The sequence below is a fragment of the Pteropus alecto genome, unplaced genomic scaffold (assembly GCF_000325575.1).
Source record: "Pteropus alecto unplaced genomic scaffold, ASM32557v1 scaffold21, whole genome shotgun sequence".
NCBI lineage: Eukaryota > Metazoa > Chordata > Mammalia > Chiroptera > Pteropodidae > Pteropus > Pteropus alecto.
In genome coordinates this window covers 24726194-24737800 of record NW_006436282.1, presented here as the reverse complement: position 1 = coordinate 24737800, position 11607 = coordinate 24726194, and the positions used below count along the sequence as shown (strand labels likewise).

Genomic DNA, 11607 nt, shown 5'->3' with positions numbered 1-11607 from the left:
GGCACAATATTTTGTATGACAGTTTGTCAATATTTTTTTCAGATTTTAAAATGTGTGTACCCTTAACCCATCAGTTCCACTTCTAGTAATGTATCCCATAAATGTGTCAACATGTACATAAGGGTGTTTATCATAGCAGGTTTGTAATAAGAAAAACAAAATAACAAAACGAAACTGGAAGGCATTTAAGTGTTCACCAGTAGTCAGAGGACTAGTTAATTAAATTATGGTACAACTCTGTTATAGAGTGGAATACTTTTTTTAGTTATTCAATAGAAATAATTAGATTGGTTTAGATTGATACAGAAAGCTCTCTGAAATTAAGAGTAAAAGAAAACAGTGTAGCTTATGGTTTTAGTTTCCATTTGTGGTTTTAAAAAAATATACACTAGAATTTGTATATCAGAGTCTGGAAGGATGCACAGGAACCTGTCGATAGTGATCTTTCGAGTTTGGAATGTATGCTAGGTCGCGGGCTGTTTTCATTGTATATTCCCTATTGAATGGGTTGAATTTTATAATGGGCACGGGCAATTTTAGAATAAAAATCAATGTTCTTCTTTTGTTTATGTGCATTAATTATATTTTTCTTGGATTTTTCCAGATTTCTCTTGCACTTTGTTTTGTTTTGATGTTTGGAAACTCAATGTTATTAACTTCTTATTATGCTTCCTCTTTGGTGATTATTTGGGTAAGTGTTCTTTAAGTATATGACTCATGGCTGTTTTTGAAACTAATGGTTCATCAGTTTCCTTGTCACTGGCATAGAATCCGTGCCGGATTTTCTGTAAGAAGCATCTCGTTGTTTTCCTGCATGCATCTATGTGATAGAGTATTCAAGTACTCAGTTCCAGACCAGGAAAGAAACACAGGGATTAATATTGGAAAGCATAGCACCTTGCCTCAGAGTCTATTCTGCTCCTTCTCCTTCCTCATCTTTCTGTCCCAGGATTAATCTTAGAAAGGTTTCTATCTTTCTTTTTCCCCCTCCCTTCATAGTTTTTATCCAAGTCCTGCTCCACGCTGGCTCCGCACCCCCTCCTCCCCAGCTCCATCTCACAGCAGTCTCTGCTCTTTGTACCACTGGGATCAGAGGCTTGAGGCTTTGGTTTTGTAGGTTTTTCCCCTCCCCGTGTTTATTTGTATGAAATATTCAGATAATTTAAACCAGGTGATGACATAGTTATATTTTGCTAAGTCACTACAGATTTAGATTATCAGGAGACTGTCTTACTACAGAATTAGAACAAACGATGAAAAGTCGCCTAACTCCTCTGCCACTTTTCACAGAATGACTTTCTAATTATAAATCTTTTCGAATTTAAGGACTTTCCCGAGGTGGTAATGCCTTTTTTTCCCTATCAATTGCTTTCACCATTACAATGGTTTGCAGCCCTAAGAGGAGAGAAATTATTCCTTATATTTAAAATGTATGTGCGTTAGTGTGTAGGTCCGTTTCCTGAAGACACCAAAAGCGTGTTGCACTATCGTTATTGAAATGTATTCTTGAATAATCGTTTAAGTTACTCAGATCATCTTGGCTTTCTTGATTTCTAGAACTCATTAGCAAATCCGGAACCTCCTGTTTCTTCGCCCCGTTTTACAAATAATGTTCGTTTAAGATCTCATTGCCCAAGGATATGCGTCCTCTTCCCACTGTGGACTACCACCCATCCCAGGTGGTGTGCCCTGAGTATGCTTAGTCCCAGAAATGAGCAGTTAGCGTGCGGTGGCGCTGTGTTCTCAACAATGGCAAGAAATAAACGTTGGCAGCTGAGCTGCTGTGCTTGGAGAGTCATGACAGTTCTTCCAGCTCAGGAACTCTGGCTGGGATTAGGAGATGCAAAGATGTGCTCAGTTCTCTGTTTTGCGTGGGTACACGGGCAGGTCCCGCCACCACTCAGGTTAGAGCACATGACGCTGGGGACTTGTGTTCCGTTGAATGGAAGATCACGTGTAAATAAAATCTAGGTACATTTTGCAGGAAATTCCTCTTTCTTCAGTTGTGAACCTACAGTATGTCAGGTTTCCTATGGGGTCCTTGACACTGAGGTATACCTTAGATATGAGTTGTGCGTGTTTATGTATATTTCATATATTTTGGTATATAAAAATAAATGATGGCAATAGTTACAAAATATAGCATGTTTTTGCATATTAACTATAAACAAACATTTGCTTATTTTTATTTATAGTTAACACTTTGAAACCTGAATCATCACATTTTGTGTTCTCAGATATTCAGAAACTTCTGAAAAGATTTAATTTGGGTTTATATATTTATGTTTTGATCTCTAACCATATTTTTCTCAACTTTAAAGTGGATATTGATCCCTATAGGTACTGTATTTTGGGAGTCTATTATGTACCTGGAAAGACATAAGATTTGATAGAGGAAATGTATTTAGTCGACCCATTAAAAACTCATTTGTAGTTTATTCTAAGAGTTAATATTTAACTCAGGGAAAATCTTAGGACTATAAGACATCTGTCTAAAATTCTGAAATTGTTTTATACTTCTTGGTTCTTAGGTATATCAGGGGTATAAAATCAGCCATAAAAATTTATATACGGCGATTCTGTTTTCAACCTTACTAAGTCACTACCCTAATTTGCTACGGTTAAAATAGCACTATTTCTTGAAGTCAGTGAGCTTGTGGGGATGCTGTGTGGAACATCGACAATATACTGAATTTTAGATTCTTGAGGGTCTTATTATTTCAAAGTACTTTTTGGTGCTTGAATCTTTGTCTGTAAGTATTAACTGTATGTTATTTTCTCCGTGCAGAGTGTACTGGCAATGAAACCACATTTCTTGAAAATAAATGTATCTGAACTTAGTTTATGGGTAAGAATCAATCTATTTGAATGCATACATTTTTCCTTCTCTAAAATATGTCAATGGTTTTTTGTTTTACTTTTAAGGAAATGATCTATGCAGTGCAGAGCATCTGACAGTTTTATATTATATTATGTCTCAATTTTAATGTACCAAATTGCCCTTTCATAAAGCAAGTTAGTATTAATATTTGATAGGTAGTTGAAGAATTCCAGTTTTATTTATTATCCATGTTTTTTCTAAGGAGTACTACATGTGTAAGAAACTTAGTAGAAGGGGATTTTAACTGCAAAATCTATAAAATATGTTAATTTTCATAATAAGATTGTGTGTTTATGTTTTTAGTGATAGTCTTTTGATTTTGGAGTAACATTTGTTTTAACTTAAGGTGCATTTTTTTTTAACATTTTCTCTTGGTTATGAAGATGTTTATTTCACATGTGATTAGAGCATTTATTTTTTTCTTCTTAGATCATATCTATAGAATGGCTATATGAAGCATCAGTCTATTTATTTTTTGTTACATTTTTCTTTTGTAGGTTATCCAAGGATGCTTTTGGTTGTTTGGAACTGTCATACTGAAGTATTTGACATCTAAAATTTTTGGCATTGCAGATGATGTAAGTGCATTTTTGCTTAAACTTAAAAGATTTAAAAAAATCACACAGCCTACAAATGAATTTCTTGAGTTATTAAAATACCACTACTTAAACCAAATTCTAAGATGAAGTCTATTCATCTATTATTTTATCTATTTCCTATAATAGAAGGTAAATGTAACTATGTATATAATCTATATTCTCCAAAATTAACTTCTTGACATAATTATTTTATTGGTTTTTCTATATCTAAAGATTTGAAAATACTAAAGCAAGAAAGCTCTAGAGAGTTAAGCTCAGAGTTCAAGGTATATATAGCCATTTTCCTCTGGTTTCTTTATAATCCCCTTTTGTAACAGAGAAAGACTGTTAAAAAGCCTCTGAAACTGTCGATAATATTATAGTCTTATTCTTTTTTCCCTCAGTTTTCTAGTCATTGCTTGTGAAAGGTTTACTTATGAGCCTTTATATGTAATTTAATCCAAATTAACTTTGTTAAGATAAGTTTTTGTTGTTATTTTGTTTTGTTTTGCTATTTGGGTAGGAGAGAAAATGAGAATTCTGCTTTATAACTTTAAGGATTCTTCGTATCCTTAATTTTGCTTTGCCTACTTTACTTTGGTGTTTTAGTAAGCATGTTAATTAAACTTATGAAAGAAAGCAACACAAGAACCAACATGGAAAGAGCAAAGTAAACCACGTATTTTTTTTCTGTAATTTATTTTAGCTGGCTATCTTTCATCCTCCTGTAACAGATTAGAACCGTGGTTTTGAAATTGGGTTCTGTGAAACCTGGGACTTCTGTGGACTCTTCGTGGGGATCCTCACTTCCCAGCCCCCCTGCGCACCCCTCTTTCAGCAAGGCAGTTTAGTTTTAATCTCTTACCTATTGGACATTTATACAGGTTTTCATATGAACAAGGGATTTTTTTTTTTTTTTTTTTTTAAAAATGATTGAAAACAACTGAGCTAGTAAATAGATGATCTTCAACCTGTGGAAAGATTTTTAAAAGTATAAAACTATGGTCTAAAATGTGTTTATGTGTTCATTCATTCAGTGTGTACCTGCTGTGTGCCTGACAGCAGATTCATGCTAGAGATATGAAACTGAATAAGACAGTCCAGTGGGAGATGGGAACAAGGTCTGGCAGCTGTAATGCAATGTCATGGAAGCTGTGACACGCTTAGGTACAGCCGCAGGGGTACGCCAAGCAGAGTCACCTGCGAAGGGGAGGGCTGCGAGGTGACTGTGTCACCAGGATGCGGAGAAGGAGCAGAAAGTGCAGCGAAGCAGCCCACGTCTCAGGTTTTTGGAATCCGCCTCCTCACTGGGGCAAGACAAGCAGTTAGGATGTTGATTCAGGTCAAAATGACTATTGTCACTTCTGTCACCGGGGCCAAAAAAAATCCTCCCAAAAGTTACTTCCAAATTAGAAATAATTTAGTTGCAGCTTGATATTTCTGGAGATCTGTACCATCAGTCAAGGGCATTAGCTCATCAATTCTTAATTGTGACATTGGGTAAAGGAAGAAGATGACCAGGTCACATGGCCCTTGGGAAGCATTTGCTCCCGCCCTTCTCTGGTGACATAATTAGACGCCCTCCCTCTTCTTTGGAGACCGAGCGAGCCACTGCTCTGCGCATCTGGGCTTCCTTCCCTGCTCCTGTCTGTCAGCACTCTGGTTGGTGAAGCCTGATGTTGTCCGCAGAGAAGCTCAGAGCCCCATGGTGACAGAGGTGCCCTCCGCCCAGCACGTATCAAAATTCCAGACTCCCAGGGGAATGTAGGCGCTCGGCATAAACCACCTTGTTTGCGCAGCTAAGGTACAGCGGGCCACCATTGTCATTTGGGATGGTGGGAGCCTTCTGAAATCCAAGCTCCCCGATGCCAGCCAAGGGCCAGCCTCGCAAGCAGGCCTGCTGGGTTAACTCTCATCTGAACATCAAGTGTGTCCTGTCTTTTCCCACCTGCCACACCTTCCTGGGTCCTCCGGGGATCCCAGTCGGTCCCAGGTTCGTGGAGGGCTTGGGTCCTCTCGGGTCTCTCTCACACTCCAATCCACCAGGGGCGTGTGAACTTATCTACCCCTTGTTGGTTGTCTCATTTCCAGAATCTCTAAACTTTCTAGCTAGTCTGCCAGTCTGCTGTTTGCTGCACCAGTGTGCAACCGTGGGCTGGCAGAGCTGTGAGCTTTCGCCCGGCACTTTCTGAGTTTGCTATTTTTACTGACAGCGCCTCTGAGCATAGATTTTTTTTTTTTTCTCTCTGCCCCCAAAACACCTCAGCTCCCTCTAGTGGAAAAGGTTCTGCTTTTCCTGGCCAGTCCTTCCTGGTATAGCTACTGGGTCACCTGAGCGGAGGGAGAGGGTGGCACCGGTGAGATCGGCCCAGGCGAGAACGCCGGGTCCTGCCCAAAGCTCACCAGTGCGTTCTACGAACGAACGCATCTCCATTTGTTTCCCCTTTGGTCGGTTTCTAGAACCTGATACAGTTGTTTTTGACAGTTTTGTCCAATTTTATAGTTGTCGGGGGAGGGGATTTTCCACCTTCTTCCCCTGACTTTGTTAATCCAGCCTCGTATTCCTCGGATAACCTCACTTGCTCACGTTGTATTATTATTCTTTCTATGTATCGTTGGATTGGTTGGCTCCTGTTTTTAAGGACTTTTGACTATATTCACGAGGAATAGTGATCTGTAGTTTTATTTTCTTGTAATATTTTTGTCTGATTTTGTTTTGAAGGTAATGCTAGCTTCCTGAAATGATTGGAAAGTATTCAGTATTGAATTTTCAAAGAGAATTTGTGCAGAGTTGGCATTATTTCTTCCTTAGATGTTTGTTGGAATTCAACAGTGACATCCTCGTGGCCCAGAGTGTTCTTTGTGGGAGAATTTTTCTCCTGCGAATCCACTTCTTTAGGAAGCTCCTGGTAGTTCACATCTTTAGAGGACACTGACTCATTCCGGTTACATCTGTCATCAAATGGGTCATGTTTAAAAAAAAAAAAAATTATTGTAGGATTCAGTTAGTGAGAATTCTTATTGAAATTTTTACATATGTGTGAAATGGTCTTTTATGTTCTTTTATTTAAATTTCCTTATTTGGATTTGGAGTTAATATTATAATAGTCTTCTATAAAGAGTTGGTTTTTTTTTTTTTGCTATTTTCATACTTTATATTTATTGTATTAATATTTTCAAAGTACTGCCTTTTTTAAAGTCCTTTTTAGTTTTGTCTTATTTCTCTTTGTCACTGAATTCTGTCATTCTCAACTTCCTTCATTCTCATTTCTTTGGGCTTGTTCCATAGCTTTTTCTGATGCTTGAGGGAAAGTGCTTGGCTTTTTCGTTTTCAACCTCTTTTTTTCCAATAAATGAAGTTGTCAGTTTCTCGATAAGCAATACTTTTTTGTGTCTTACAAATTAACTATTTTATGATTTTCTCTTTTACCCTGAAGGTTATTAAGTTTTATGTTATTTAGCTTCTCACCGTTCCTAGTTATTATTTTCTAATTCATTCATTTATGATTGAAAAAATTAATTTGTATTATATCACTTTGAAATTTATTATGGCATGGTATGTGAACATTTTTTAAAAACATTTTACTTGTGTTCAAGGACAACGTGTATTCTGTCTGTTAAGGTTGTATTCCATGTTTGTGAGCTTAATAATATTCAGATTTTGTATTAATGTTTGTTTGCTTTTTCTATTTTAAAGGAAAATATTTAACATTTATCTTGAACACTGTTAACTGCAAAATATGTTCATGGTACATATAATCTTGCTTTGTTGTTCATTTTGCCAGCATATAATGTCATTCATTTTCTCTTTTTCATGTATTTTTTGCTTGAATTCAGTTTTATGAGACATTACAATTGCTAACCTAGACGTCAATAGTTCGGTCTCTCTGGTATAGCTTGTTCTCAACCTTCCTGCATATTTTTCAACCTTCCTGCATATTTTTGTTCTAAGTATGTCTTTTTAAACAATATAATGTTGGATTTTTTCCCCTTTAATCCAATTTGAACATCTGTCCCTTAATTAGTGAGTTTAATGTGTCAAGGTAATTGTCATTATATTGGGACCTAATTTCTTCCATTCTATTTAGATTTCTCAGCTGTTTTACTTGCTTTTTAGATTTCTTTTCTCCTTTTCATTGGACAGATAGTTTTCTTATGCTATTTTAGATGCTATATAGTCTTCCAATTGATTTCTTAAACTTATTAGCATGTATTTCTTCCCTGTCAAGACAAAGTATTTTGAAATTCAGTCGTACATTCTCACCCGCCTTTAGTTTCTGCTCTTACCCGGACCCTCCCCCTTCTTCTAGATGTCGTTTGAGAGTTTAGTTATGGTGCGTTTTAGGTGTGATTCTCCCCTCCCCCGCTTTTCTTGGGTTCTTGCTTTTTTAAAGTTGAAAGTTTGGCAGATGTTGTCTCATTCGTTAAATGAAAACCATTCCACCTTCCTCACATGGCTTTTGTGGGAGTAGATGAGGTGACCTACATGAGGGCACTTTGGTAGCGTAAAGAATTACACACATGTTGATCGTCAGTCAAAAGGTGCATGCTGTTCCATGGCCCGCCCATTTGCTGCTTCCTGTAAAAAGTCTTTTCAGTCCCCTTTTCAGAAATCTGAGTTAATGTTTCCTTTTCTTTACTCTATCACACCTTGTTCCTTGATGATAGACAGACGTCTTTGGGTGTTACCACGCCCACCTGTCCCTGTAGGCTCCAGCAGAGGAGCCGTCCTGCAGCCAATGTCCCCAGGTTTAGAACACTGAGCAGGGAGAAGCCAAAGATAAAGGACGTGTTTGTTGACGACCCATCCTGGAAGGTCGTCGGAGCTATCATTTGTCAGCAGAAGAAGGGAGTCGCAAAGTCGGGGTACAGGGCTTTCACGTTTACGGCGAGCTCTATGATGCCGTGAAGACTGCTTTTAGATGTTATTACGGTTAAAATACGTTATTACAATATAGAGCGTAATCTAACGGTACCTCATTTTTTCCCTTACTAGGCTCATATTGGCAACTTATTAACATCAAAATTCTTCAGTTACAAGGATTTTGATACTTTATTGTATACCTGCGCGGCTGAGTTTGACTTTATGGAGAAGGAGGTAAGATGTGATTTCTAGGTTGTTTCCTCCCCTCGTGTTCTGGTTCATCGATTTTCATAAAGGGCGCTCCTCTTATTGCACACTCTTTGCTCTGTGCTGTCATTTCAGTTTGAGGGAAAGAAAAATCTGGCAGCTGAGAGGAAGATGTTCCTATGTACATTCGTATAGCTCCCTGAAATGTATGACCTTTGCTCATTTTAGTACTTTAGAAGCCTGCGTGCAGACCAGCAGTAGTTTTTTGGATAAGTAAATACATAGGCCTTTCAAGTTGCTGCTTTTTAGGGGAAAGCATTAATTCAGTGAAGCTTAGGCTCTTACATTTCCCTCACTCTGTGGTGGTTGGTTTGATCGCATTGCTTCGAAATATCATTGAGTACAAGTTTTTCATTCCAACAATATTTTCCTTTCTAAAACTATATTCAGATGTTTAGGAGGAACCCAGAGAGTGGTTTAGTGGATTTTGAGACAGAAGTCTGTAATAGTACTTGCTGTTTCTGAACAAGTGCCTCTCATTCTTTGTGTCATAGCTACCCATTTCTAGTAGTATATATACTACAGTTAATGTGAGGACAAATTGAGATACATAGGAAAATACTTTGATATTTTATATAACATTATTTTGCAGTACTTTATGAGCTGGTTTGGTTCAACAAACATGTATATATGTATCTTTTTTAACACCACCCACGTGGCCCTGACTTATTATCTGTGAAATGTTTCCTTTCAAACCTGTATGTGTGTATATATTAAACTGACCAATGGTTCTCTGTTGACGTATTCTGGTCTCCCCGCACTCCCACTGAGTTACAGACCAGTGGACAGTAGTGTCCACACAGCAGACCTCATCAACCAGACATGCTGAGTTGAGCCTGTCCTGCCGATGTACGGTTCGCTCCAGCGCCCTGTCCATCTTCATTCCCTGTGTTCTGGGAAATGCTTTTGACACACAGTGGCTGATGAAAGTATGATAGCGTTGGCACTGCTGAAAGTAACTAAGGAAGAGTATCTTAAAAGACATTAACATGCATGTTCATAGCAGATCAAGACTACTTCAAGAAAGTAATAAAGGAAGTACAGGGTAAGCATCAGAGAATCAGGACACAGGAGAAGTCCTTTACCGTTAACGAGAAGGTTCATGCCGCTACACCCTGAGAGTATGAACCATCAGCTGTGTGATAGAAGAAATGTGTATTGAGGCATACATAGTGTGACTTCCCCCATTTCGCAGAAAATGGCAAAGCCGTTTCCAGCCTGCTGTTCCCCTTCTCCATGGGTACCTTCACGGGGACTGTGCTGTAGAGACGGTGTGGTGCCAGTTCAGAGAGTGCATCCACTGTATGGTTCATCCATACGGTGGGGGAAAGGAAGCAGTTTAACATGATATCTTACTGATGTCGAAAGACACTTAAGATGTATATATGGAGTGAGCAAAACGGTACGATTTTATTTATAAATAACACACATAGAATAAAGTGTAAGAACAAAATTTTAACAATGGTTTTTGGGTGGGAGATAATCAGTAATTAACTTTTTTTTTTGTAATTTGCATCTTCTAAGTTTTTTATAGTAATCATATATTGTGTTATGCTATTAAAAGAAAATATAAAACAATTAGGGGGAGTTTTCCTTTTTAGATGTGAAAATGGATAGAACAGTATTTAGAGTACAGGGATCCCAAGACAGGAACATTTTTATAACCCAAAATTGACAATGCTGGATAGACCCATGTGTATGTACTTCACTATGTTTGTGTACGTACTTAACACGAAGTAAAGAGAGCATCACAGATAAATGGATAAAGAATGTATTATTTCATGAATATTATTTGAAAAATCGTATTTGGAGTGGGGAGTCAATTTAAAGCCTCGTATCACGTAATACACCAAACTTCATTTCAGTTAATTAATAGTTTAAAAATTAATGAAGCCTGAAAAATAAATTTGCGAGACATTTCATTGATCATTAACTCCATTTTTTGACGGGCATAATACCAGTGCGAAATGCGTGTGAGAATGATTAATCGATTTGTCTGCATGTAACTTAAAACATCTGTACATTAGATATTGTAAACATTGAAAAGCAAATGACTAACTGGCATGATTCTTGCCATAAATATAAAAAATGAAACTAGATATTAATGTAATTCGTAGAGGAGCCAATCAAGAAAAATTTACCCAGGACTCTCACCCTTCCCCCAGCACCCAGCACATCCCCAACTTCACACACACGTGCAGAACGAGGAGGGGTATGAGCACTCAGCCCACGGCGGGGGAAATGCTCACAGCCACCTTCACACACACGTGCAGAACGGGGGAGGGTGTGAGCACACAGCCCTCGCAGAGGAAATGCTCACAACTGACTGAAATGTGAAATCGATCGTCGCCTATATTTTTTCTACATTGTCTACTTTAACAGTGAGCCTATATAACTCATTATATATGCTTAGAATAAAATCAAGAATTACAAAGAAATATTAAAATAAAGGGACTTGTATTTAGAACACGTGCACATACGCACACACATCTCTCACTATGTGGCTTGTTTTATTTGCATTTGTTCTCGTGCGGACACTCTGGTATATCTTTAGATATTGAGGAAGTTTTATAATTTTTTTTTATTAATACTTTTATATGTAACCTTAGTCCCTTCTGTTGATCACTTTTTGCCCCTCCCTACTTCTCACCCACTACTAATTTATTGTAATACTGTGATCAGTGAGATTATTTTATTTCCTGTGTACTTTTCCCCCTCGTACCCCGTTTTTAGGAGTCCCATTTTATCTTCAGCGTCAGCACATATAACCACTCATGCTATCCTGTCACCTCTGTTTCCCCGTTATCGTCATAGTTCTGTAGGTCGATGTTTTCAGAGCTCACCATGAAGCCCCTCCTGCCATTTCTCAGATGTGCGAAGCTTGTTCTCCAGTGGATTCTTTAGGAAGGGCTCATAGCAGCAAATATATATATTTTTTAAAATAATAAAATAGTTTAAGTTATTTGATTTTTGCTTAGATTAAGACGATTTAAAATTTACAAAATAAATATATAATA

General features: G+C 37.7%; 1 protein-coding gene across 1 annotated transcript in view; it reads left to right on the top strand.

Moving 5' to 3' along the window:
* Positions 1–11607, top strand: part of DPY19L1 (dpy-19 like C-mannosyltransferase 1) — a 69890-nt gene that overhangs the window by 38411 nt on the left and 19872 nt on the right. Inside the window, exons 11-14 of the mRNA XM_025046862.1 lie at positions 605–691; positions 2789–2848; positions 3379–3459; positions 8456–8557. Coding sequence (XP_024902630.1) covers positions 605–691; positions 2789–2848; positions 3379–3459; positions 8456–8557 — 330 coding nt within the window. The remainder of the gene's footprint in view (positions 1–604; positions 692–2788; positions 2849–3378; positions 3460–8455; positions 8558–11607) is intronic.